At 52.2% G+C, this 27,592-nt stretch overlaps 7 protein-coding genes across 7 annotated transcripts; 2 read left to right on the forward strand and 5 right to left on the reverse strand.

Moving 5' to 3' along the window:
* Positions 1–144: 144 nt before the first annotated feature.
* Positions 145–1,510, forward strand: J4E82_001065 (uncharacterized protein; the record flags this gene model as incomplete). Its single annotated transcript, XM_051727382.1, has 2 exons — positions 145–851; positions 904–1,510. 2 exons carry the CDS (start codon positions 145–147, stop codon positions 1,508–1,510), a joined length of 1,314 nt encoding a protein of 437 aa, XP_051592695.1.
* A 1,573-nt stretch (positions 1,511–3,083) lies between these two features.
* On the reverse strand, positions 3,084–3,812 carry J4E82_001066 (uncharacterized protein; the record flags this gene model as incomplete). Its single annotated transcript, XM_051727383.1, has 2 exons — positions 3,084–3,689; positions 3,744–3,812. 2 exons carry the CDS (start codon positions 3,810–3,812, stop codon positions 3,084–3,086), a joined length of 675 nt encoding a protein of 224 aa, XP_051592696.1.
* An 811-nt stretch (positions 3,813–4,623) lies between these two features.
* Positions 4,624–6,130, reverse strand: J4E82_001067 (uncharacterized protein; the record flags this gene model as incomplete). The annotated part of the gene is made up of 3 exons (XM_051727384.1): positions 4,624–5,066; positions 5,115–5,132; positions 5,311–6,130. The coding sequence occupies 3 exons, from the start codon at positions 6,128–6,130 to the stop codon at positions 4,624–4,626; spliced, it is 1,281 nt and encodes a 426-aa protein (XP_051592697.1).
* A 658-nt stretch (positions 6,131–6,788) lies between these two features.
* J4E82_001068 (uncharacterized protein) lies at positions 6,789–8,808 on the reverse strand (the record flags this gene model as incomplete). The annotated part of the gene is made up of 6 exons (XM_051727385.1): positions 6,789–7,524; positions 7,580–7,689; positions 7,748–8,059; positions 8,117–8,257; positions 8,314–8,581; positions 8,645–8,808. 6 exons carry the CDS (start codon positions 8,806–8,808, stop codon positions 6,789–6,791), a joined length of 1,731 nt encoding a protein of 576 aa, XP_051592698.1.
* Positions 8,809–9,612: 804 nt separating this feature from the next.
* Positions 9,613–12,166, reverse strand: J4E82_001069 (uncharacterized protein; the record flags this gene model as incomplete). Its single annotated transcript, XM_051727386.1, has 4 exons — positions 9,613–10,933; positions 10,990–11,287; positions 11,336–11,917; positions 11,983–12,166. The coding sequence occupies 4 exons, from the start codon at positions 12,164–12,166 to the stop codon at positions 9,613–9,615; spliced, it is 2,385 nt and encodes a 794-aa protein (XP_051592699.1).
* Positions 12,167–12,373: 207 nt separating this feature from the next.
* Positions 12,374–13,861, forward strand: J4E82_001070 (uncharacterized protein; the record flags this gene model as incomplete). The annotated part of the gene is made up of 1 exon (XM_051727387.1): positions 12,374–13,861. The coding sequence occupies one exon, from the start codon at positions 12,374–12,376 to the stop codon at positions 13,859–13,861; it is 1,488 nt and encodes a 495-aa protein (XP_051592700.1).
* A 7,882-nt stretch (positions 13,862–21,743) lies between these two features.
* On the reverse strand, positions 21,744–25,226 carry J4E82_001071 (uncharacterized protein; the record flags this gene model as incomplete). The annotated part of the gene is made up of 3 exons (XM_051727388.1): positions 21,744–21,954; positions 22,011–24,335; positions 24,385–25,226. The coding sequence occupies 3 exons, from the start codon at positions 25,224–25,226 to the stop codon at positions 21,744–21,746; spliced, it is 3,378 nt and encodes a 1,125-aa protein (XP_051592701.1).
* Between the last annotated feature and the right edge of the window lie 2,366 nt (positions 25,227–27,592).

The following is a 27,592-nucleotide window of genomic DNA, read 5'->3' on the forward strand; positions in this document are numbered from 1 at the left end:
GGGGGTATCGGAGACACCACACGCTTCACTGTGTCGGCCCTCTGTCTGTCTCTACATCCACTTTTCCTTTACTTTCTTAGCCATCGCGGACTGTCGCCGAAAGTTGATACCATGTCCGCACTAGCTCGAAACCGCGGACCACAGATGGCGGCCACATATTCCAAGATCACGCGACCAGCATTCCAACATTCTGTTCGCAGTCTTGCTACAGTATCACCAGTGCAAACTGCAACACGCAACCACAAAATCGTCGTTATTGGTGGCGGCTCGGCAGGCATATCTCTCTCACATCAACTGCTCCGAAAAGGAAACTTCTCACAAGACGACATTGCTATTGTCGATCCTGCGCAATGGCACCATTACCAGCCTGGATGGACGCTCGTCGGAGGTGGTTTGAAGAAGAAGGAAGACCTACGCCGTCCGTTGAAGGATCTCATGGACCCTAAATTCAAGTTTTACAATACCTCTGTGGGAAGCTTCGCACCCGAGGAAAACTACATTACCACCGGTACCGGAGAGAAGATTGCATACGAACAGTTGGTCGTTGTGCCTGGTATTACGCTCGACTATGGTAGTGTGAAGGGCTTGAAAGAGGCGTTGAACGAGAAGGATGCCATGGTGAGCACTATCTACGACTACGAGTATTGCGACAAGGCGTATGAGAATGTAAAGAAATTCAAGAAGGGTGATGCAGTCTTTACTCAACCAGCTGGTGTGGTAAAGTGTGCTGGAGCGCCGCAGAAGATCATGTGGCTTGCGTTGGACTACTGGAAGAATGCTGGACTCTACCCGTCGGATATCAACATTAGCTTTGCTACCGGTCTACCTTCCATGTTCGGTGTGCCAAAATAGTAGGTTTCCTACCCACATGTAATGTGGAAGATACATACTAATCCCCTCCAGCGCAGCAGCTTTGGAAAAACTCCGCGTAGAGCGCGGCGTGGACGGCCTCTTCCAACACGACCTAGCCTCCATCTCCGGAAACACAGCAACATTCAACGTTGCAAACTCTGAACCCATCAAGAAGCACTTCGACTTCCTCCACGTCGCACCCAAGAATGTGCCTTGGTCTTTTGTCAAATCCAGCCCCTTGGCCAACGAGGCAGGCTACGTCTCCGTTTCTGACTCTACCACTCAACATACCAAGTACCCCAACGTCTGGTCCATCGGCGACGCATCCTCTTTGCCTACTTCCAAGACCGTTGCTGCTATCACCGCCGAAGCGCCGGTCTTGGTGTCTAACTTGCTTTCTGCGATGGCCGACAAGCCGCTGGAAGCCAGCTATGATGGTTACACATCTTGCCCGTTGCTTACTGGGCAGAAGGAAGTTATGCTTGCTGAGTTCAAGTATGGTGGTGTGCCCAAGGAGACCTTCAACAGTTTACTAGGTATTGACCAGGGCGTTCCGAGGAAGGCTTTCTATTGGTTAAAGAAGGACTTTTTCCCGTGGGTGTATGGAAAGTATCACGTCAAGGGTGAGTGGGCAGGACCAAAGGGACTGGCTAGATGAGAGATTACTTGATGGGGAGGATGATTGGAGATCCGTGCTTGTGTCCTGTTCAGGCGCCGCGGGTGTTGTTGAGTTATCCTGACTTTTGGGATCGAGACACTTTGTCTTGAGATGACACATTTAGCGCTTTTGTTCTTCCAGCTATGTTCAAGACCCAGCTGTTTCCGTAGCATAAAAGTCGAAGAAGACATCTCTTTGTCATCTCCATAAATTTCCACGCATATAGTAGCGACATCACGACGAGATGATCATACAACAATGATCCCAGCAACTGAGGCATATTAGTTACTCAGGAGATGCCCACACTACATACTCCCATGGAACAAGAAATGGCGCGCATACCGTATCTCACACTACATTCACCTCCACATCCTGGTCCACATTGGGCGGCCAGCACGTCCAAGGGTCTCGATGATGGAGCTCGACCTGTATGTGAAAGCCTTCTTCATCCTTGTGCAAACAGCACAGCCTCTTCACCAAATCATCATTTTGAGCTTGTTTCAAGATCTTACCAATTGGTCGCCCGACTTTGCATCGTTTCTTGTTGGGGTCGGCGGTGGGTGCCACGGAAAAATCAGCCATACTGTCTAGTTGGTCTACATACCCCAGAAGCCACATTAGTCCTTCATCGTTGAGTAGCTGAAGGAACCCGTCGTAAGAGAGAGGGTCTGGTTTTGTGGTAGGTGGAAACTTTCCTAGAGCCTGCTGAGCTGCTGTTACCAATTGAACGCCCTGCTCTCCCGGCCAGATATCGGTCTGGCGGCAGGTCAAGTTGGCGTAGTTGAACTTCTGGAGAGCAGCTATTAGACCCACCGTGGCCTCTGAGATCATTTGATAAGGCTCTGATATTTCCTGTTGAGCCGACTTGGCATTTTGATGCTCCTCAACGGGTGTACCACCAAGCTCATATGGGTCCTGCGGATTCAAGGCAATGAAGGTATGCGATGATCGATGGCCTTTACCTTTGCGAATTCTATTCAACCAGTTGGATCCGGACGAGCTCTCCTGTATACTTGGAGCGTTTTCGGGGACGCTGGGTTCGTAGAACTCGTGATGGATTGAATGTGGCATGGCGTAGACGACGACCTATTTTTATAACTCTGTGACTGTCGGTATCTGGCCGACATAGTAAAGGAAAGAGAGGAGCTTTATGTATCCAGGTAATTAAGTTTCATTGGAACGGCTGATGACAGTCATCGTTGGCATTTGTACATGTACCATACTAACAACGATGCTTGATTGTCTCAACATGAGCCATGACGGTTGTTGACGTAGCTTCCAACGTGTCGGATATCTTGGTCAGGAACGATGATCGTACTATGTAAGAGTAGAGAAACGATATTTCATGCGATACAGATTCATCGCGTGTATTTCGAGGTGCTCTGGTGGTCAGCAACAAGCGAGAAGCGCAAGATCTGCCACGTAAACACTGAGTCGTTCATAACAATAGCAACCCTACCGCCACGTCCCGAGCAGCTGTAGGCCGACTCAGATATCGCGACGTCATGAGGATGACCCGAACCGGTTGTCAAGCATAAGATAAAGGCAGTATCTCGGATAAAACTTGATAGGGTCAGAGACTCATCACAAGTGTGACCACGATGCCGTTGACACCAGGCTGACCACTCGCACCGTCATCCAGAACTTGTGGACATATCTGAAAACCAACTTTCTCGTAAAAAGCTCTTGCACTCGTATTCGACTGCACCATGTCAAGATGTACTCCCACAGCACCTGAGCTCTTCGCAGTGTCCAAAAAGCTGGTTATGAGAGCTGATCCCCATCCTTTTCTCTGATACTCTGGCAAAATATCGATATGTAAATGCGCTGGGTATCGTTCCAACATCTGTGGCCATGGTTGCAGCATGCTGCAGTCCGCCTCATACACGGCCTTTCGGAAATGCTTGACATCCTGTCTCTCCATCTGTGGATCTCCAGTCTGAATGTTTGGGTGTGGTACGAGTTTTGGGTCTATAGTCGGAGTGAACACGTCGCGCCAGCGCTGCGCGAAAGACGTTGTATCCACTGCGCCGATACAGTAACCCACCACGCGTCCGTCACCGTCGTCTAGTACGTGACATGTTTCTGGGGTCACATCCGCGTAGACTTTGTACCAGAGGTGTGAGCCTACAGTTCGCGCTGGTTCCCAGTCAAGGCCAGGGTCGATGGTTGTCAGGAACTATAGTTTCTGTCAGGATGATCGTCGTCTAGGAGATGACAACATAACACATACTACGTGAAGACCATTCTGGTAATCAGTTGATGGGTCGTATACTCGAACGAAGGGTGTTTTAGTCGGCATTGTCTACTAGAACGCGTAGGGAATATGGGACAGGTGGGCACTTGAAAATGCTGACGCGCAAGCTCGATGATAGCGCTTATACTCTTTCTGATTATAGACCAGTGAACTGCTAGGGGAATGTATGAAGTGATATAGATCAAGCAACGTAATTACGAGGTATTGTTCAGGTCCAGTCAAGCAGCATTTATTGTGCAAAAGAAGGCACACGGTGGTGATGAGGGGTTCAGCTTGCGCCCGCCTGGTGATTGGCCGCACAGCGCCGCGTCGCATAAATGACATGCTGGAATACGAGAGTCCAAGAGGCTCTCTAACATCGTCCCGCTTCGTATGCGAATCAATCGTCGCGTCAGGAAAAAGGTAAGACGCGTGAACACGATGACCCACATGATGACAGACCCTTACGCTAAGCCACTTTTGGAACACCAGCTCAGTCAGTGATGTCACTTCCAGCACCGTGTCCTTCACGCGCACCTAAATGAATCAACAACGTCCGTACCAGCTACATTGTCACCAGTCAGCAGAGCACTAACTTAACCATAGTCATACAACCAGCGATTTTGATTTATGGGCGGTATTTGAAGCTTAAGCAGCTGGAACGCGCCGCATCGCGCCTGAGTCTGGCTTACAGTCTGCGCAACTCATATCTTCTACACTGCCATTATTAGGGTCATCACCATACATACTGAAGGAGCGTATCACCCGGTTACGATTGCTTGTTTACTCATAGCAGATACGAGATCGCGAACAACGTGCAATATGGAACTCGACGAACAAAATATTGGATTTCCGTCATAACCTATGGAGCGAGGCTTCATATGGAAGTCAACATCGAAGGAGCGGAAATGTCAGCGTAGAGAGCGAAGTGACATCTGACAGAAACGGCCTCCGACGAGTCAAACCCATTATCAGATGCGGTTGCGACGACAATCTTCGCAGACATCGACATAGCAATAGCGACATCGCAGGATGTACTTATGATGGCGCGCGTCACACATCTCGCATCGGAAGCCTCTTCTGGGCGCTCCATAAAAGACGCGCTCAAAGCGCCGAGAATGCTCGCATTCATGCCTGTCTTGTAACTCGGCGAAGACTCTGTCAACACGCTGGCGCCTTTCTTGGGGAAGTAAGTTCGGGGCGTCTCGGTCCACGATCTCTTCGGCGCGCTCTTCAATGCGATGAAGATCTGCGGTGGCGCAAGTACACTCCTTCCAACGAACACCACAGATATAACAGAACTCAGCGCCACATCGACATCTGCGACGGATTAATATTATTCACACCTGCGAAGCGACGTGGACTTACGTAATGTGATTGCAGCCGCTACGCAAGTCTACTTCTCGATGGCAGGCATTGCAGGTTTGCCAGCCCATCTCGCGAGCCAATTCTCGCGTCTGTCGTAGCAAGGGATCATCTGGGCAGTCAGACCCTGCATGGAACTCGTGGTTGCAGATTGCACAAGTTTCTGCACTGCATTTCGGACACACTGCTCGATTCGTACCAGGTTCGATACGATCCGGGACGATAAAGGTGGCACAGTCGGGGTTGCTGCAGTACGTCTTCTTTTGGGTGGCATATTCCATAATCGCCAGTTCGAAGGTGGCCAGTTCGTTTGGCTCCATGTGCCTTGCAATCAGATCAAGCGGAATCTTTTGCTTGCAACATCTGGGGGGGTAAAGGCTCTCATCTTTTGTCGACCGTATGAACAGACCCTTCATGCAATCAATACAGTAGCGGTCGCCACATTTTGCTGTTACCATAGAGGCACGAGGGAATCGGTCGTAACAAGTACAACATTTGAACTCTGTAGAGAGTTTCTTGATGGTATCGGCCTGGCGCTCCACGTAGGACATAGCCGGTCCAGCTTCGGTCTCGTCATCTGAGAATTCGACGACCGAAGCAGCAGCGATATTACCAGACACTGTGGACATCCAGTCGTGGACTTCACCTTGAAGATGGTCGTGCACGGACGAGGGCGGGGCCTCAATCTCAGGGTCGTTGTTGCTCAGCTCCAAAGCGAAACGACGGTCCTCGTGAGCCTGAACGTCTTGGGAAGTGAGATCCTCAATCACGACGCTATCGGAGTGCACAGCCGCACCAATGCTCTGGGCAAGCTTCTGGTCCGCAAGAAAGTCCTCATAAGCTTGCAATTCAATCTGAAATTTGCTGTAGGCAACGTCCATGTCTGGTGGCTGATCAATAGGATGCTTTCCTTTCTTAGCCTCCGAGTAAACACCAAGCTCCTCTAACTGCAGCGCAAGAGCAGCTAACTCGTCGTCTATGCCGCCTGCATAAGACGTCTGAGGGACGATAACGGACATGGTTACTAGTATTAAGGTGTGGAAGTCTGAAAGAATTTCCGTGTAGTGTAACACAAGAGAATGAGGGCGAGTGGAGGTCAAGTGAGGTCAAGGGAAACGGGGTTTTCACGTTTAAAGGATCCTGCGCAAATGCGGGGTTGTTGCTACAACGTATGGTAGGCTACCAAACTGCTGAAAGACCCTATCGTGAAGCAGAAAGATCCGATTAGCTATGGGACGATGAAGCTTTGGTTGAGGGACTGATCAAGACCGAGTTTTTCAATTTGTGGTTAGATCGTAGATATGTTATCAATACCCCAATGACGGAAACACACGCACACATCACATCACAATACATGACTACACATCCACTACCTTAAAGAGAGAAATTGAACATCTCTTTAGAGCAAAGTACTTATACTTACTACAATAAAGCGTGTTAAGACCTTTCTGGACATAGATAGAGAATCTAGAAGTCTACAATACTATTAATCTTTCTATAATTTCTTCTTAGAAGCTAAAGTAGGCGGTAAACTAGGGCATGTTATCCCTATACCCGTTCGAGTTTCTTATTGTATACGGTACATCTGTTATTAACATACTTTGAATTACGTACTAGACAGGAACAGCTACTTACTAAGACTACGCACCCTTACCCTACCCAAGCTTACACTCGCTATCATCCCATGGTACTAACAAGCCCAAAGTCCCCTTCAACAAACGATCCATGAGGACCAAGCGAGTACACCTGCGGCATATCCGCCCTAGCAACCTCCTCAAAAGTCCTCCCATCAAGTCCCACAAGAATACTATGTGTCCCCTCCTTGTTAATCGTAATCGTAATCACAATCCCATCATCCTCCTCCGTCGCCCCAGGGCGCTGAATAAAAATAGGCTCTGTAGGACAACTCTCGCCATGCTGCGGAATCCAAGACTTGAACGTGCCCGTCTGCCAATCCGACTTGAAGAGGTGTCCGTAGAAAGAAGCGTGGGTGATTCCGTTGGATACGCCGTTTCCGAGACGGCCAATGGGGACTTGGGTGCCTGGTGCGGACACGCCGTTGCCGGAGACACCGTAGACGTAGCGGTAGTTTGGATCCATGGACGCGGGTTTCGAGATACGGGGTAGCTCGGCCATCATGTCTGGGATGGCGGCTTTGACTGTGCCGCGGGCGATGACGGCGGGGTCTTTGGTGTCTACGGCAGCGAGTTCGTAGCGGACGAGGCGGCCGACTTGGTATGGTTTTAGCGGGTTGATGACGTTGGAGATGGCGTATTCGTTGTAGGGGTAGTGGTCGGCTTTGTAGCTAGCTATGTCGACGTGGACGTTGGTGTGGCCGGTTTTGGGGTCGACGTAGTCGTATGCGTTTGCTGTATGGAAGAAGTAGAAGTTGGGGATTTCGTAGGATGCGACGCTGGTGGGGTTGAGTTGGGGGGTTCGAAGTCGTAAGTTGAGACTGAGGTACTTACAGTTTGCCATCTGCCTTGTTTAACACGTAGAAGTAAACAGGAGAGTCATGCTCGCACTTCATCGCTTCGATGATAGTTTTTGTTGGATCGCTGGTATCCATGGTGACGGGCTGTTTGCATATGAGCAAGAGAACTTCATTATCCTAGATTTTGCGAATCAACACTTACGTTTCTGACGAACACGACGTACTTGTCGGTCATGGCGAGAGCATGCGTGTAGCATGGTCTGCAGGGGAGAGCGGATTTCCACAAGAGACGTGCCGGGTTCGATGCAACGTCGAGCGCGAAAACATACATGATGCCAGCTGCATCGATCAGGTAGTTATAGGTTTGACCTCGCCTGCGGTCATGAACAGGGTGAGCGCAGCAACCAGCTCCAGCGAGCTCGGGATCAATGGTCGCATGGGTAAGCAACCGCTTTGGTTCGAGAGTCTTCGCGTCACAGATTTGCATAGCATTCCAGTCAGTGTGGACTAGAATCTGTATCCAAACATGAGCTCGGTCGGGTTCATTCAAGGTCTGACAAGTGTTGCTTACCTCCTGAGTGGCGGGGTCTTCCGCCTGAATACCTCTTGAATTGGGATTCTTATCCTTTGGAAGGTGCATACCGCGGCGTGGCTGCACATGGATGTTGAAGTCGTCCGGCGCCGAGAAATCATTAGGAAGATATACGGTTTGCTGTGCTAGAATTAGGCTACAATCGTTTCAATCATGATTTCTAAGATCCCACTTACACGAGCACCGAGCAGTTTCGAACACGGGTCCTGAGCTTCGAAGAGAGGAGTGTTGGGATTAGGGCCCATCCAGGAGTTTGTAACATAGCCATCTTTCATTGCCCGTCGCACGATTCCGTTGTGCGTGTAGCGGCTCATGTAGTAGACACGGCCGTCAACCATCCGGAACTTGTGCAGCAAGCCCAGGCCATCGAAGAGATGCTGAATAACTACTCTGGGCGTCGAGTCGTCCTCTGAAGTTGGGACTGTGAAGCGTCCAACGCCCACCCTATGTTTTTTTTTTCAATATCGACGTTTCGCTGCGATCATAGAATACAATCCAGTGACTTACCTCAAGAAAGAACCATGAAGCCACTTAGGCCATGTACCGCCGAGCTTACATTCAACCTCCGTTGTGGTTTCCGGTACGTCCTGGAAGTAGGTCGGAGCGTACTTGAGTTCCTCCTCGGTGATGATATCCCACCGGTAGCCTTCTGGCTTTTGATCGAATGGCATTTCGAGATGGAGGTACGAGAACCCAAGAAGTTGTATTTGAGAAGCCTATGACAAGGTCTTTGGTATATGTATGATGCTGATCGGCAAGAACGTTGTTCATAAAGGTTTAAATTGACATACAATGCCTTATATACACTCACTTCCCTCCATCGCGGAACAGACTGGAGCGGCGTCAGTAAGCATCCAATCTATGAGGGCCGATTGTGCCTCACCAACAAGCAGACAAGACTGCTGAGCTCGGCCATGAAACACGGAAAGTTCTATGTTGTCCCTGTTTTTGCGTATACAATGCACCCGATCTGGTTAAGTGGGGAGCTGCACGCATGGGGGTTCAGGTAAGCTACATGGTGCCCAGACTTTCTAGCACGACCTCGGAACCATCGCCTACAAAAGACACCGGAACATGTAACTGCCGTTTCCTGTCTATCAAACGGGTACGGAAGTGTAGTGCATTCGTCGTGTTGGAGCTTTGTAATTCTCAGATTCCGGTTGGGTGATACTGGCGGATCTACACACAGAAGCCACATCCGATCCGACTTCAAGTCCGTCCCGTTTGCCGCCAAGGCCCTATAAGCCTAGGCTGGGGTTATATCGCGGGGATGTTGAGTGGGAATGGCCATCACGGTCGGAGATTTTGTGGATATTGCCTCTGCATGAACCTAATACACTCAGCCTCTATGGCCTCGGCACAACATGCTGACATGTAAGCTCGGCCATATGCCAGCAATCCTAACTTGGACAACAAACACAATTTGGCAGTGGGGTGGTTTCTTGCCTGAAGTGAGAGACCTACGACCCAATAGCTTACATCTTCAATCCCCTCAACTCCGGACTAACAGCCTCCCTGCTCTTCAAACTCTCGCCCGCAGCCCTCTGCGCAAACCCCACAACATCCTGCACCCTCTCTCCTCGACTCAGGCCATATGCCAAGGCACCGCAAAACGTATCACCAATGCCATTTACACTGACTACCTCATGTGGTTCGAGTACTTTTTCCACAGGAAACAATCTCACGTAGAGACCACCAACGGTAGCTGCACCATCAGAAGACATGTTTCTCGCCAACACATACTGCCGCTCATGATCCTCCCTCAGCTCTTTTGCATCAGAGGCTAGGAGTTTCGTCATGAGTACACCCTGAGGACCAAGCTTGGTTAAGATTGTGGGAAAGAAGGGGAGGAGCTTGATGGCTTGTTGGGGGATGCCTTGGTCTACTATGTCACCACCCACTGTGACGGCTAATGGGACTCTCAAGCCACCGTTGGGGATACCCAATGCATCGATGACGCTGAACCATTCGGGCGACTCGAACAGGGTGGCCTGGCTGGCGAAATCATGGAGTGCAGTGAGTTCATAAGTGTTGGGTGTTATGATGTCTGCTAGAGGCTTGGGGTAAACTGATGGATGAGTGGTAGATGGGAAAATGCGTAGTGACTTGGCTGTAGAGACTGGCTCGAAGATGGTGGTAGTGTCTGAGTGACGAGCGGCTTGGAGCCAAGTGTGTAGGGCGGAGGAAGACCAGTTCGCATCTGCAACGAAGGCTTTAGGTCGAGCTGAAGCGTTGTTGAAGATACTGGTGGCTAGTTGTTGGATAGTTTCATTGGGAATCATCTCTAGGATCGACATATCTGCCATGGCAAGTGCAAGATCTTTGTTCGTGTTGTTGATGGCGACATATTGCGCTGTTCTAGACGGCGCAGGGAGTGTTTCGATACCGGAAACTGACATGCCTTCTTGCTGCAGTTGGCTGATCGCCGCGCGACCACTCAAGTCGTCACCAACAGCACTATGCAGATGAACGAAAGAGCCGAGCAAATGCGAGGCTTTAGCAATATTATGTGCGACACCTCCAAGTGTCTGAGTTATGACTGCTGGATTCGAGGTGTGAGGAAGTGGATCTGTCTGGCCCGCAGAAGCCTTGAACGGAGCATAATCACAAGAGAAGTCAACTGCAAGAGCGCCTGCGACAACCACATCGGGGTCTTTTCGAGGCTCAGTACTAGATGAGAATGACGTGGTGGGAGTTGAAGCAGGCTCAGAGGGCGACGAGGTTGCATTGCGCAGCTCCTCGTGTGGAGTAGACGAGAGATTGGATGGAACGGGAGTAAAGTAAGAGGAATTCCGTCTAGTATACTTACATCAGCGCCAGTCTACGATGGAGCAACAAGAGTGCTGGCTCACCCTTGGGCTTGTTCCTGTTTCGCTTCGAGGATGGCGAGTTCTCGTGCTACGATAGTGGCCCTCTTCACGTTGGATTCTATCAGGGCTCTGTTGGCGGGTATGCTCTTGCCCTTGCTGAGTTCTTTGATCTTGGCAAGCACAAAAGGCGTGTTGTCCTTGCCAGAGATGTTGGACGCCTCGGCCTGTTTTAGAGCCTCGGCAATGATGACATCCATCTCATCCTTGGGTATAGCGAAATCGGTAGGGACGGGGTTGGCGAAGAGAAGACCGGACGAGATTTGGAGTGCGTGTTGGGCGTCTGTATGGCATCAGAAGCAGATATCATGGAACATGGTCACAGACTTACATATAACGGCAGCCGCTTCAATCTCATCGGCAATGGTGGTGGGACTCTTGACTCCACTGTCTCTGGACCAGAAAGCGGGGAAGTCTACGTTTCCTTGCCGTCCATCGGCGAAAGTGCCTACGCCGACGCCTTCTGTCTCCAGGTACTCGATTGTTCGCGGTATGTCGAGGAAGCTCTTGCAGCCACTGGAGATGACGGTGACTGGGGTCCTCCCAAGCTCGGTCAAATCGGCAGAGATGTCCATGCTTGACTCTGCACCACGGTGGACTCCACCGAGGCCGCCTGTTCCAAAGATCTTGATTCCAGCGAGATGGGCCAGCAGCATAGTGCCGGAGATGGTGGTGCCTCCGTTGAAGGACTTATCCGTCAGTCGCATGCCACATACATAGCCGAGGTCGCGTCGCGAGAGCTTCATTGTGTTTGCTTTGCCAGCAGAAGAGGCGAGTCTGATCAGCTCCTCTGGGTCCATGCCTACACGTGCTACGCCGTCGAGGATGCCAATGGTGGCTGGGATGCCGCCATTCGTTCGGACTACGCTTTCGAGGAGGGATGCAAGGGCTACGTTTTCAGGATAGGGGAAGCCTGCATGGGTCAGCTGTCTGCATATATATATATATATGTGTGTGTGTATATGTGTGAATACCTACCATGCGTGTAGATTGTCGTCTCGAGCGCGACGACGGGCTTCTTCGAGTTCAGAGCTTCGCGCACCTCGTCCGAGACACGGAAGAAGCCATTGTTGGTCAAGTGGCGCCTTCCGGCTGCGGTGGCTATTCTACAGCGGCTTGGGAGTATCCGCGGCCGGCCAATTGATGGTGCGAGCAGTCTCATGGTGGCGTGTAAGGTGTCAGTAGTAGTACATGGAGGGGTGAGCTCAAGCTGTCTATGCCAAGACGCGGAGGTGCCAGGGAACTCCGAAGAGAACACCTACGACGCAACACATCCGCGCAACACATCCGCCGCGTAACCACCAATTGACCCAACAATTCCCCCAACACCGACCTCACATGACTGGATAGCTTGACTGCTGTTCCAACAATGAGGTCCTCCCTCTTTACCAGCTGCATAGCAGCGCTCTCGAGCTTGGCCAGCGCCGAACTCAACCTCTCCCAGCCGCTGCTATCCAAGCAGGTGCTGCCCACCACCTTCACTCCGCCGCAAGTCTTCAAGAATGCAAACCTGGTCCGCACCACCAACCTGGACAAGGCGTATCCGAGGGAGACCATCAACGTTATAATCGAGAACATTGACGACAAGGCGCAATCGGAATACTACCTGCCATTCGAGTCGAGCTTGCTGTCCAAGGTTGGCGGCTTCGAAGTAAGAGACAAGAAGGCGGCCGAGAAGGGCATCTTCAAGGTCGACGTCGTGGGCTTTGACACGGAGAGCTCCGTCGAGTTCTACAAGATCCATCTGCCAGAGCCCCTCGCACCCAAGGCCCAGCAGACCATCACCATCTCCTACTCCATTCTCTCGGCTCTGAAGCCCGTCCCCGCCCAGCTCGCCCAGACAGACAAGCAGTATCTGCAGTACGACTTCAGCGCATACGCCCCCTCAGCCTATCTTACCGAGAAGCAGCGAACCAAGGTCAAGTTCCCCAACAGCGACGTGCCAGACTACACCACCCTCCCCGCCGAGCTCAACGACGAGCAGACGCCCGACCCGCAGAAGCAAGGCTCCACCTTCACCTACGGTCTCTACAACAACGTGCCTGCCGGTGCCCAGCAGCTCGTGAGCGTGCGCTACGAGTTCACCAAGCCCCTCACACACGCCACACTGCTGGAGCGCGACATCGAGGTTTCACACTGGGGCGGCAACCTGGCAGCCGAGGAGCGCTACTGGCTCGTCAACCAAGGCGCAGGCCTCAAGAATCACTTCTCGCGCGTAGAATGGCAACGCCAGTCCTACCTCAACCCACCCACCTTCGCCCTCAAGGGCCTGGCCCTGCCTCTCGCCCCCGGCTCCGTCGACCCCTACTTCACCGATGACATTGGCAACGTCTCCACCTCAAAGTTCCGCCCAGGCAAGAAAGAAGCACTTCTCGAGTTGAAGCCGCGATACCCCATCTTCGGAACCTGGAAGTACAGCTTCCGTGTTGGTTGGAACGCAGATCTCTCTTCGTATCTGCGCAAGCTCTCTACAGGCGACACCTACGCCCTCAAAGTGCCTTTCCTCGAGGGTCCCCGTTCCGGTGAAGGCATCTCTTACGGTCGCCTAAACCTCCGCGTTATCCTCCCTGAAGGCGCTACCAATGTCAAGTTCTCCACCACCGTCCCTATCGTCCGCAACGAGACCAGCCTCCACAAGACCTTCATGGATACCCTGGGCCGTACCACACTGGAGCTGACGGCTATCAACCTCGTCGATGAATTCAGGGATCGCGATCTCATCGTCACATACGACTACCCGTGGACAGCTGGGTACAGGAAGCCCGTGGTCATCACACTGGGCATGTTTGCTGTATTTGCTGTTACATGGGTACTGGGTAGCATTGATACCAGCATTGGAAAGAAGAAGACTGCGTAGACGCAGAGCTGAGAAAGATTCAAGTGTACAAAACAAGAAGGGGGCAGAAGGTACGATATTGATAAAAGTTCCATATCGATGTATTTGACTGCTAGAACTGGGTTCATGGCAAGCGAGGAGTATGTTGATTTTTACTGAATAACATGTAAGAAGAATGAATATGAGATTCCGATTTCCAGCAATCTAGTGCATCACACACTACTTTTCAAACTAAACATCTTTCCCTTTGCTCCCCAACCTAGTCAATACCTCATCCTCCCAACATCAAGCAAGGAATCCAACCAGATGTCTCAAAAGGGATCCTTGCACCCCTTGACACGATGAACATGCCGACAAATAACCACAACACCCTCTCCACACCCCATTCTCCTCACCTCACTCTTGACAACCTGCGCAATCCTCTCCGCAATAGCAACACTCCGATGTGTACCTGCATGACAACACACACTCATACTCACCTCCACGCTCCCCCCACCAGACCCATACCTCGTGCTCCTTCTCTCCTCCTCTCCAAACCGCAATAGCCTCTCCACTGCCCTGTGAGCCGCTCGTCTCGCGTCGCCATCTTCCATGACAACATCCTGTATCCGTTTACTGATGCCAGAGTATTCTCTGCACAGCTCAGGAGGCGGAGGACGTACGTGGCGCGCATCGATGGTGTAGAGGTGCGGGATTGGGGGTGAGCGGCGTGGAACTTGGGTGGAGAGGAGGTTGGCTATTGTGGATTCGGAGCGGACTAGGTCTGTGGCGTAGGTTATTATGTACACGGTTGGGTGGGTGGGGGGTGGCGGTGGTGGGGATTTGGCGTGGAAATAGGGCTGCTGGTAGTGTTGTGGTGGCACACGTGTGTATGTCGAGTGCGATATGGGTAGGCTGGTGCGTACAGGTGAGGTGCTGCGGCGGTATCGTTCTTGGTGGTGGAGTTGGGAATCATATCCGTAGGTTGAGGTGTAGGAGTGATGATGCTTTCTAGGCATTCTTTCCGAGGGTGAACGTTGTCGTAAGGTAGTGGATCGGGGCGGTATGTAGTATCTGCTTTCTCTCTCTCTTTCTTGATCCCGTCCCCGTTCCCTTTCCTTTGCCCTTGCGCGTTCCCTCTCCCTCCGCCTTTCTTCCTCGGCTATCCTGATCGTCCTGCTCGAGCTGCCTTGAGCAGGCGGTAGGTCGAAATGTACGTGCCTGCTCGCCGTCTTCTTGAGGCTGCTCTTTCGAGGAGTTCTTTCCGGCTGTGGTGCTTGTACAGGTCTAACGTATCTCCAGGTACTGGTTTGCACAGGCCTGTGGCATGTACTCGGTCGTGAGTACGATGTTTCGTAGTAGGAACTGTAGCGACGTGGTTCAGTGTATGAGTAGGGTCTGGACATGTAAGTTGTGTCGTATGATCTTGCTGCGAGGTTGTGAGGATAGGGGTAAGGGTAGAGGTATGTTGAAGAGCAGGGAGGAGGAGCAGAAATGTATCGGTACATGATTGCTCCTTCTTCTTTCCATGCCTTTTCCGATAGAGAGTACGATACTTCTCTTCTACACAATGCAAACGATTATCGTGCCATGGTCAGTGGAGCAAAGATATTGATAGTCTAGGTCAGGTACATTTGCGAAAGATTAAGAACTCTTCGCGCAGGTTCATGGTGGCACACAATACTCATAGTATGGCGTCCCGTGCTTGTAAGCAAGTCGATAGGTAGTCATGGCTCGTGGGAGTCACAGTCGCACAGAACGACATCGCGTTCCTGCTTCCCCGCACTGCCATGTGTTGGATATGTATCGCGCTTGTTGAGTCTTATATCTGGAAAGCGGAAGTGAAAGTTTGAGAACAAGCCAAAGGTAGTTGATTCTTCTTCTCTATTGACTCAATGAACTTGGTTGGAGTGAAGAACATACTCATGACGATGCGACTGCGAGAGACAGAGAAGAAAAGGATGAAGACGACATCGAGGAAGTAGCGATTGGATGTGATGGCAAAGTAGACAGCAGAAGAAGGTACGGAGCTGCCCCAGTAGATGCCATTTGTGCAATCGTTCCTCCTTCGTATGCTGCTCTGTTACAGCATCGATATCTCGCGGACTCGTCTGCCTGTGATATTTCCAGACATTGCGAATGATTGTTGACCACCATTCCCGATCTACAAACACGACCATGCGAACACAAGGGCTTAGATCATTTTTACACCTCTATATGAAAATCTCAGTCAAATCTGCAAAGTGCCAACGTATAGATCTGGATTGACGGCAGCTACACTCAAAGTCGTAGCGGTTGTTCGATGAAAATTTACAACTCCGCGTAACGAACATTCAGTCAAGCTTTTCCATGAATACTCCTGTGGGCCAACTACTAACGCTCTCCAGCTTCGTTGCTGCACGACATTGCTAGCTGCGCCACTCAGCTTCGCTTCCATTGCAACGGTCTATCAAACGCGTGAGGATCCTGGCCTGATACTTCGCAATGCGCTCCGTGTCACTCTACTCGCTTGCGTTGGGCATCGTCGAAGTCAAAGTCCCTTAACCCTGACCTTTGAATGACTTGCTGATGATGTGCACAACGGTCGCGGCGTGCAGTGACACTTCGGTCGTACTCTGTCATTTGCGGTCCGGTTTCAGGCCTTCATCCTCCGTTGGGCAGCAAACTCCCATGTCGCTCTTCGCACGGCTCACCAACCGCGGCAATGACCTGGTCAGAACGCAAGCTGTAGATGTTCACAATACGGTCTCTCCACACAAGCGAGCAGTTGTGATTGCTTACGAGTCGATGCGCAGCATCGAGCGATCGATTACGCTCGAGAGAGGTCGCCATTCTGAGGGCCCCACAAGGACCCTGCGCTCTTTCGAACACCTTGAGAAGAACCTGATGTCTCGTTATGTGGAGAATCTTGAGCACATTCATTGTGCATGTCTGATACAGGCATACCGTGGCTTCCAAGACCCCGAAGTTGCGGTCTGACATTTTCGGAACCGCTGAGGGGTCCGGCTTGGTGTATCGTGGAACAGCAACCCGGACTACTCCACAATAATACCTTTGGAGGTACAAAGCGACTCTTGGAGGCATGGACAAGCTCTATTGGAGCAAATGAGGCTAACAGCTGACAAGGTACAGCTACTTCTCTGATTGAGCTGGAAGTGGACTCCGTACCGTCTCATCATGCCACATGTACTGACATGGTGCTCTCCAACACCATGCACGACAAATCTCTCGGATCTCTTGTCACAGAGAAACCGCGTGTTGTCTGAAAGGGCCGAGTTGTATCAGCCGTTCGCTTGCGAATTCGATCCGTTTTGGGGCTCGTTGCGATACGTGCCGGAACAGAGTTGTCACCGAATTGGAACCGACAGCCGCTTCTCAGCGGCTCGATAGTGCACATGCTCGTCTCGAAAGAAAGTCGAACCGAGTCGGGGAGATCATGACCGAGATTGCACGGATTGCACGGATTGCACGCTCCATGAGACGCGTACAGAAGGCGCTCAGAACATTCCAGGGTACCTCCAAATCTCTCCGGCAGTACAAGGCTCCACTGTAGGTGACTCTCGACGTTGGGGTTCCTGACCCCTCCCCTCCTGCCAGGGATTCTGCAATGCACCCCAGACCCTAGCTGCTTACCGGCAATCGTGACCAGAACGGTATTCCGGAGAATGTCTCCTAGTTGCATGCGATAAACAGCCACCGATAAGTACCGGAGCCAAGGGCCCTATCTTGCATGCTCATCCTCTACGCACACCGATATGCTGCATACAAGCTGAGACAACGTTAATAATAATAGATGCATAAGGCGCATCTTGCGTTTGCAGAGGCATGTACCATTGCGGGGTATACCGTTACAATCTCGGCTACAGCTGCATTGCGGCTTTTCCTGTGGGAGGTGCCTCTAGCCGATGCGACGCCTGTCTAATCGGTGAGGGAGCATACGTTCGATTGGCGAAGATGGAAGCCAACGGTAAGCCCAGCACGATTTGTGTTACTTTTGCTGTCAACGTTTCGCGTGCGTGGGATGCGATTCGACGACCGGTGTCGTTGCTGCAGGCAGCATCTGGGGTGATGGCCCGAATGTGGACTCTGCTGTGAAAGGCGGGCTGTGAATTTGCTGACTATGACCTTTGTCATACTGCTAGTCGCAGCTTTGGAGAGTTTACCGCTCTGGGCGCCTCACTTTTTCAACTTTGGTTAATGTCGACCTCCATGGTGTGTCATGCATCTTCTCTTTCGCCCAACATGGTAGTCTAGTCGTCGTCGAACGTCAGAGAAAGTCGCTATCGATTCGCAACACGAATGCGACGTTAGCAGTGAACGAAGATCATGTTCCGGGGTCTATGAGATCTGCGGGGATGTCCTCCGCCCGTCCTTCCATAATGCTTACAGCATACGTACCTGGGCAACATCATGTGAACAACCATGTGAACTTTATGGGAAATTTTATCGATTGGTGTTGGCGTGCAGGAAATCCTTTGCTGTGTTCGCTCACGAGCGCGAAGCGAGCGCGATTTTGCAGCCTTACTCGCGAACATATATCAGGGTTACGAAGAAGCAAACACGAAAGCACGTGCTGAACCATCGAATCGAGCTATACAGCTATCGAGTCCGGCCTAGCGTTGGGTCGGAATCGACAACCGACACCATCATAGCATCGTGATCTCCAACAATAGACATCGGATTCGCGTTCAAATGCGATATCACATTCGCTCGAAGCTAGACCAAGTGACGAGTATGGCCCCAGGCATGATGTGATGATGTGCACCACGAACTTGAACAGGAACTTGCATTGCCGAAGGAAAGCGAGGTGTCGTAACCTTATCCCGAATGCCCAACGCCATCTTCACGCGTTCACGCGACGGAGTCCTCTCCGCAGCGTCTCAATAACGCCTTTTTTTCGCTAATTTCCCAGCATTCAGCACAAAAGATAGGCTCGCTGCTGCCCAACGCAACGCTTCACCGTATCAAACCTTACTCCGTTCCCGTGTCGTGTTGCAGTCCACCGTAATTTCATCAGATGATTGCAAAGTCAACGGCGAGGTGGAGAAAGGTCCGACGGGCAGCCTGGAAAGCATTTGGACACTGCTCCATAGTACGAATACGCCGAAGACAGGATCGACGCTGCATTTGCGTAATGCGCGAAGGAATTAATATCGGAGACAGGCAGGTAGACGTGCAGATTTTTTGGAGAACGCAGGTCCCTGCTTCATGCAGATACGCGAGAGCAAGAAACCCAATTGCAACGAGATTATGCCGACTATTCTTACCCCAAAATGATCGACGCAGCAATGCGCGACCCATTCTAATCTTTGGAGCTCTTCGGGATAATGGGTAATCCACGTATGATTCCTGAAGCTCGGAATCATCGATCTGCGCTGTCCAAGCAAAATTGTGGGAGCATGATCGCAAAACTCGTACGAGTTGCTTCACCGTACACACCTAATTTGTAGTAGTGTGTAACCACAGGCAAGCCCCATTTCGGTGGTATCGACGCGACGTCACGTTCCGGAGGGCTTGGTGGGCAGCATGTCAAGATACCTAGCACGTGGATAGTCATTAGCAAAAAAGCCAAGAAAGCCGTCATCGCAGTTCTTCAGAAACAGAAGTCAATTTCGAGGCCAGGGTCCAGGCTATCGACAAGCGGCTTCTTCACCGGAAGCCTCCGTTACGTTTTTTTCGACGAGCCGTCGGACGACCTCGGGAGGCGGCAATTAGCGCCGGGGCAGCGCAACCACCACCAGGAACAAGTGTTGCGCTCCTGTCAGACGTGCTAGTCAACCAAAGTTTTTGATTAAACTAGAGATATGATGCAAGATGAGCATGTTCCAAGGTTGCAGGATGCAAGACGCAGGTCGTGATTCTTTTGCGGAATTCGTACCCTGATTAGGATTACTTGGACGTTGGAGGCGTTTTAACCTGATTATGCGGGCGGGTTGTTTTGTTTTGGAGGTGGGACAGATTGAAGGGTTTGGAGATCGCTTAGTCAATTTACCGTCGCCGTCGCCGTTCTGTATCAAATTCGTTTTTGCGGTGTGGAAAAGGCACTAGCATGTCTGGAGACAGCATTGCCAGCCGGTCAGATATCCGGTGAGAATATGACAGATTCTAGTTTGCGCAGATGGAAGGTAGAAACGCGTAAGGTAACGCATACGGCAGGTGGTTTGGCTTTGGTTCCAAGGTCTTGATTTTCGTTTCTTATTTTGTGATGCGCGCGAGGCGGCGCGCCTTCATGCAGAGGGTTAGCACGTGGATGCGTAGTACAGACACACAATATCCACTCACTCACACCTTTTGAATATGTGGTTGATGCAGTGAAGAGGATGCGGATTGACGCGCATTGCATTGCAGGTAGGTTGGGCATTGACTGAAGATCGTGGTTGACCACTAGTATGCAGGTGTGATGTTGCGCATATGGATGCTTTAGAGTCCGTTTGAAGTAGCAAAATTAATGATGGAGAAGGGACCAGATGATCCTGTTCAACGCGCACGTAACGGCAACTATCATAACCCTCGAACATACGTGACTTTGTTTTTTGCCTCTGAAGGTACATACCGGTCGGGCGAACCAGCGATCTCATATGTGTCTCGGGAAGATCCAGCTGCATAATCGACAGTAAGGATTCATTCAAGATAGAGTTTACGATCTGTTCGAAACCGTCCCGCGGTGATGGAAGCACTCTGATCGGTGAGGGACAATCATAATGGTGAAAATTACAAAACAATTACTGCTGTTGTTCAATGTGAAGCTGTTCGCCTCCGCGGGTGGAAAATCGGCGAACAACAGCCGCACGAGCGAAACGGCTGAGGCGCTGCACCCGTGCGGACCAATCTTTCCACTCCAGGGCTGTTACCAAGACGGATCGAGGCGTGCGACGCCACAGTATTAGACCGAGAAAGGGCCGCTAGTCATCACACGAAACAAGGTCATCTTGCATGTGTATACGCATCCTGCGAAAAAAGCAAACGTCGAGATCCGTTGGATGAGAGCCACGGAAGGCGCTGCCGCGGACCTTTACATCGAGTCGACTGTTGCGCGAACGGTGTGTTCGAGGGTCCCGCAGCGAAAAGCAATACAGATGGATAATGGGAATGCGATGTTGATCCAATACAATGTATTTTCTGCGACCCGCGGCAGGGTTGTGTATGAGTGGCTTGGACCTAGAACCTCAAGATCTCCTACCAGCGAAAGCTAGCGAAAATCGAAGGAAGTCAACTCGATTCCGACTCCACACCACCCTCCACAACGTTGCATAGTCCCCTAGTCTGATCGGTGAACGATGAAGGGGAAGGGAGGGGAACAGACGGAAAAAACCCTGGGTATACCCATAACAGTGGTCGGCGAGCATCATGGAGGAAGAAACAATATAGGTGCAGTTGAGAAAACCTGTCCCCGCGATCCAAGCCTTGGATGTAACCGGGAATATGTTAATTCAGAGATACGCGAGAAGAGATCCGAGACCAGAAGGAAAGAGAGGAGGAAATAATGATTCCGAAATGCTTAGTTTCAGCGCTAGCCGCCCAATGATGATGATAAGTTAAAACTTCCGTTTCGTTGCGTGTGCGTTTGCCGCGTGCATTTGATAATGCAACTCTGTCTTCTACAATAGCTGTCCTGATCGATGGTGTGGAAATAAGAGGCAAGAAGGAAACCAAAAAGCAAATATAAATGTCCAGAAAGAAACTGACATGCAGCAGCGCCGGGGTCTACTCATGCAAGTCATCATGCACGTTCAGATCGGTATCGGGCCGGATCTGCCAGAGACAGTGGCGCATATCGGATGGCGATGGAGATCGGATGGCGGCCGCTGTGCAGGAGATACATCGTAGATACATCGTCGGATGAGAGCGCAGCATAGGCGTCGGCATGGGTGTCGGCATGCAAATGCGCGCGGCCGATATTAAGTATGTCGTCATGTTGATTGCTTCATTCGAGACCCTGTTGCCTCTGGACGTTCTTGAGAATCTCAAGATCCATGCGCAGAATGGGCGAGTTTTGCGCCACGTCGCTGATGACGGCGATGGTACGTTTGAAAAGGGCGGCGAGGTTGGCCTTGGTGAGCCAGGTGTCGCTTGGTAGGAGTGGGTATAATTTGGATTTGTACACCGAGGCTAGGACGAGCATGTTGCCAAATTGTCTACGTTGAGTGTTAGCGGGCGGTGCCAAGCTTGAATTTAGGTAGTAAAGACTTACGCGTGGAGTGTACCGAAAATGTTAGTCACGATAAGCCTCTTCTTGCGCGTAGGCTGGAAGTACTGGTATTGGCTACCAGGCTCTTCGCCTACACGATCAAACGCGATGGTACTCCGGATAGCGGCGTTGATACATTGGCAAGCGATCTTGATGATCTTGTGCTGGTCTTCGCTCAAGTCCACCATTTGTACGTTCCTGTTTGACGCCGCATTTCCATAAGGTGATGGCGAGTTGTTCTGTGTTGCGCCGGTTGTTCCTGGAGGTGGGGGCGGGAACTCCAGCGTATGACTCGCGAGCTTGAGGTAGGGTCGCAACATCATGTACAGACCACCATAGTATTTGGCGCGTACACGAGCAATGTTGAGATCTGTCGAGGGGTATTCGTCGTCCGACCATGCCAATTCCGGCGTAAGCAGCTTCCTCCAGCCCTCAAGAATCTCTTTGTGAGTAAGCGCGTGGTGAGCAACTTCCTTGAAGCTCGTAGGGTCAAAGCTCATGCGACCACTGGGACCGTACAGAGCATTATGCGCAACGTTGAGGACAACTCGTAGGAAAGTCTGCGTGGAGTATAGTTTCATCATCAAATCTTGTCTTGGGCCTGCACGTACTTCGACATCTTGTTGCACAAAGTTGCTGTCCTGGTCCTGAGACCAGTTTTCGTTGACGCCTTCAGGGTACATGATCTCGCTTTGATGCGCAGAGATGCCGGAGGGCGGAAGCGTACTCATCTCTGCTAGGATATCGGATTCCAGCTGCAGAGCTGTCCAGTAGACACACATGACGAGATTGAGTCTGTAGCGCTCCTTGGAACTCCAGGTATGTCTCCTGTCGCTGTTCACACGGAGTAGTTTAGTGTAGTCGGCTTTGATCAGGACCAGGGCAATCCGGCAAGCGTTGTTAATCCAGCTCCAACTTTCCAGTACTCGTGCATACTGACTGAGGAATAGCGCAGCCAGCAGCATAGCCTGCGCATGCGCAACAGTGTTACCGCCCTGTTGGTTTCCAAGAATATCGGTGGCGTAGGCATAGTAAGCCATACCAGGTAGCAGGTCAATGTTCTTCGGGCGGTTCTCATCGGAAGTCTCGCTGTTGACACTGTTGAAACTACCGTTAGGATGAGGAGAATTCCGAATGTAGCCCCATTCGCTGTGGACATAAGGGTGTCGGTCATTCTGTGGCGCAGGCAAAGGGTCTTTATGCGAGCATACTTTGCCCAGAGCAAGAACGAGCAGTACAATCGCGTTGCGCAATGATCGTTCAATCTCACCCCGACCTGAAGGGAGTCCCTCCAGATTACTCTCCGACCGCTTTCGCTTCACTCCGTGAACAGGAGCAGGCGAGTGGGCGTTCATAGGCTTCGCATCAGGACTGTATTGATCACTGAAGTCATTGAACATACGTCTTAGTCTGTTCTCGTTCATGAAAGGATGGAAAATGTGCATGGTCTCCATGTACGACCGGAGTAGGTCGAACATTACATGGCGTCGAAAGTCGGGCCGACCGTCTGCGCCAAGCCCGTTCTCCTGCCGCGGCTTGGGCGGGAAGTATTCTCGAGGGGTGCTACCCGGTGTTGTCGTTCCAGCCGGGACCTCGGAAAATGGATATCCCCATAGGCCTTCTTTGCCGGGTGCTGGTGAAGGCGCTTCTGAGTCGTTACTGCTCTCTGGGCTTCCAGGGCCTTGAGCTCCGTCGTTCAAGTCTTGGCCCTCGCCGACACCCCAGACGCGCAGCAGTCCGCGGTCTTGCTCAAGCTGCATCGGGTAGTCTGAAACTTCACGGCCGTTGTCTATTAGCCTTCTCAGGTACGGGATACCTGTATAGAAGATACTCATCTGCTGCCACTCGTCCAGCAATTTGTGCGCCGGCGTGGTGTGATCACCCTGCAAGCCCGTTTGCTCTTTGGGGCTAGTCTCAGTAGCATGGCTGCGATCGGTCCTCACACTCTCAGCAGGGGTTGCCGGCTGTTGAGGAGGGGGCGCATACTGAGACTCTTGCTTGATAGAAGCCGATGCTTGCGCACCCAAAGGCGACATCATGTTCGAGTGGGGAGCAATAGGTGACTCCATTTTCAGGTTGCTGTTGACTCGACCCATATGTCCTCTTCCCTGTATGGGAGTAGGCCATCTGGATGTGCCATGCTCTCTTGGGGGTGCGGAGAAAGAGGCTTCAGGCGAAGCGTGGTTCGACATCATCTCGTGGTTCCGTGATGGTGGAAGCCTACTCTCAACAGTCGATTTCCAGCCGTTGAATTGGTCCACAAACTGCGCCAGAACGTCGGAGATGCTGTTCACACTTTCTTGAAGTTGCATCATGCTTCTGTCTTGCCTACGGTGGGGGTCAGCGATGAACCAAAGGGAGGGATCGGGTAACGCACTTGGGTGGCGGGACATCCTTGTACTGGCAGTCGAAGTTGTTCTCCCGGCAGAACTGGCACGGTCGAGCTTCATCACATTTCTGCTTTCGCGAACGACAGTGGTTACAGGCCTGGGTGGCGCGCACCTGCTTTCGTCGTATCTGCTGTGCGGTGCCATAGTCGTTCATGTACGGGGTCTGCGCGTAAGGTGTGACAGGAGGAGCGTATTGCTGGGCTGGTGGTGGCGGCTGTGCATGATATGGCGCTCCGTTGGGGTGTGCTCCAGGACTGATGGCGTGGTTGTATCCATTGGGTATGCTGCCATTGGGGCGATGCTCGTGGTTGATTGCCCACGGCTGGTGGTGGCCGCCATGCTCCATGGGAGTCTGACTTTGAGACTTCACGTCGACACTGATACTGACACTGGTGGACCGGGAACTCTGTGGCTCTGCTGGCGCAGTGGTCGTCTGAGGTGTGAGTGGGGGACGGTAGCTGGAAATTCGGTCCTGGGGGATCGTCACAGGAGATGCTCCAGTAACGCCATTGGGATGCTGACGAGGTGAGGGTATGTTCCGTGGGTCCGCAAGGGCACGAATATCAGATGGCGGAAGGGACGGTGAAGGAAGCGGTCCGGGATAGCCTGGGACGTGAGGAGGATACTGGTTAGACGGAACCGGTAAGCCGTGAGCACCGTAGGGCGGAGACGCCTGGACTAAAGTGGGATGAGACGGAGGTCGAGTGGGTTGGGTATGAGGCGGTGGAGGAGGGTGTGGAAATCCGTGGCCGTTATACTGCGGATGATCAAGATTGCCGGAGCCCAAACGAGCTCTCTTAGACTGGCCGGGCGCGTCAGGATCAGCCATCCTTAGATATGCCAGACGGAATCCGCTCAGGCCATGCGGCTATGTATGACAGACGACTACTGGGCAAAACGGATGGTCCCAGGACCACCAAACGGCAAAAGCCAGGAAGGTCGCGGGGGGTGGGCAGGCAGGTGGTGGAGAGGCGGCCTCGGCAGTCGCAGGGTCAGGAAAAGACCAATTCGCGGGAGTCAGCGAATAGCAGGTCAAAGATGATTTGCAGATGACAGCCCAACCCGCGTCATCGCCTGGAAGAGGGGAAGAGTTTGGAAAGCGTCGCAGGGCAAGTGCTCGGAGGCCAGAGTGGGATGCAGGACGGGAGCTTTCCTATGCCGCGTGCGCGAAGAAAGGACCTAGCCTTGGGCAAGACTCTCTTACCATGGAGCCGGAGACAACTATCCGAAGCAGGTAAGGCCCAGATGAATGAGTCGCGGACGGTCTATGCTGTCGACGTTTGCTGGCTTGGTCGGCGAAAAGTGGCGCTATTAAGACCGGGCCGTGCGAACGAAGGGGCCAGGGCGCAATCACAGAGGCGCGAAACTAAATCAGTCGCAAAAAGGAACAGCTCAAAGCGAGACGCGACGGGGGGCGGGAGACGGCACAGCGCTGGGTCAGGCACGCGGGTGGTGGTGGAGGGTAGTAGGTGATTAGTAGTGGTGGTGAGGGCTATGGCTATGGTGTGCGATGGGCTATGTCGGGAGGGGAGAACCTGATACCGATGCTTGGAGAGAGATGGACGAGGATTGCAGAAGCGGCGTATTAGCGTAAAGCGAAGGATGTGCAGCACACAGGTCGCTTGTGCCATTAACCCAGTCTGCAAGACAAGGGTTTCGGCGGGGCCACCAGACGCGCTGTGTGGCCATCGACAAGGACGACATGGCACCGTTGTATCAAACAGCGCGAGCTGCCAGAGCCCGTCATGTGCCATAGGATGATGCCGTTGCAGACAGCAAACGTTGCTCCCGCCCGACGCGACCGCGCATCCATTGCTAACTACTTGGACGCCGTTTCCAACCGACGGCAACACGTCTGCGTCTATCAGGAATGATAGACCACTGCTGCAATTTGAGCGCTGGTCGTGTGTCAGTCACGGAGCTCGTTGTTTCGTGCGGCGATGCGCGGTCCTCCGCTATGCAACAGTCATCGTTGACAACCCCCGTGCATCTTGGAGCAGGCCCGCCGTCAGCAGCTATAGTCGGATAATTTCTGCCCAATTGCTGGCCCTGAAAGATTCAGGAAGCTGATCCGAGCTCTGAGGCCGACTAGTCAAGATCCCTAGTCTGCCAGCCTCCACTTTGCAGCGGCACCGAGGTATTCGAGAAGGTTGATAGAAGTGATGCGCTGCTTGTGGCGTGCAGGCAATATCTTGCAACGCCTCGTCTTACGCCTGGTACTGTCTGCTTGCCTCGAGCACTCGGTCCCATCCTTTGTGCTGTGACGATTCATGCGCCGAGTCTTCGCGAACAGGACCCGTCACTCACAACTCTGCTGCCCAAAGATCAGCATTGCGTTTCCGGGCTGCAGATCCTGGCGAGACTCCTATAGGCAGTTTGGTGGCACATGGCGAAATAGTGTGTGTACTGCTGCCACTACCCTTTTGTCCGCCTCGTTTGCTAGGGAAATCGCGGCTGCTGCTCACTGGCAGATGCCGGAGAGGCGCCGGTCTTTTGCAAGTGACATTAATTTTATCATGTCCAAAGTCTGTCCTATAAACTAGCGCGGCCGCAACACGCGACCGCCATTATGGCGTCAGGAACATTTGCAAGCCCACATGGAGTAGGACCCCTCCATCGTGCACTTGGAGTAGATTGGTACTGTGCACGCCGCAGTGCCCTGGACACCCTTGCAAACGCGGCCATGCGCACATAACTCGGTCGTGAAGGGCCTGCCGCAAAGAAACGGTCAGCTGCCCGGCGACATCAATCCAAAACAGCAGCGTCTTTGATGCTAAGCTCTTCACAGAGATAGCCATCGAGCCAGTCAGTCAGATGACGAGCCGACTCTGCCCGGCCCTGTTCCTCACCGACGCTATGGCAAGTTGCGGTCTGCTTCAAACTAGATGACTGATGCGTGAGAGGACCTGTCCGATAGACGACTCCCCACAACCGAGATTGTCTAAGCAAAGCCGGTCTGCGAGCCTCGTGGGATTACCCTGGCTTTTCACATCCTGGCGGCTGTCGCTTTACCACGTGGAACGCATGAGGCGTCCAGTGAAAAAACGGGGAGTCCCTTGGACTACCTCTCCACGGAGCGATGGCGCAGTAACGAGTCAAACTCGTGTCGAGAAGTTGCCGTTGAGTCGGTGTAGTCGCTTCATTCTGCGACACGGCATCTCAAGGCTTGCCATCGATCGGAGCAACAACATTTCT

This window comes from Alternaria postmessia, assembly GCF_024291825.1.
Source record: "Alternaria postmessia strain BMP 2775 chromosome Unknown scaffold_4, whole genome shotgun sequence".
NCBI classification, from domain to species: Eukaryota; Fungi; Ascomycota; class Dothideomycetes; order Pleosporales; family Pleosporaceae; genus Alternaria; species Alternaria postmessia.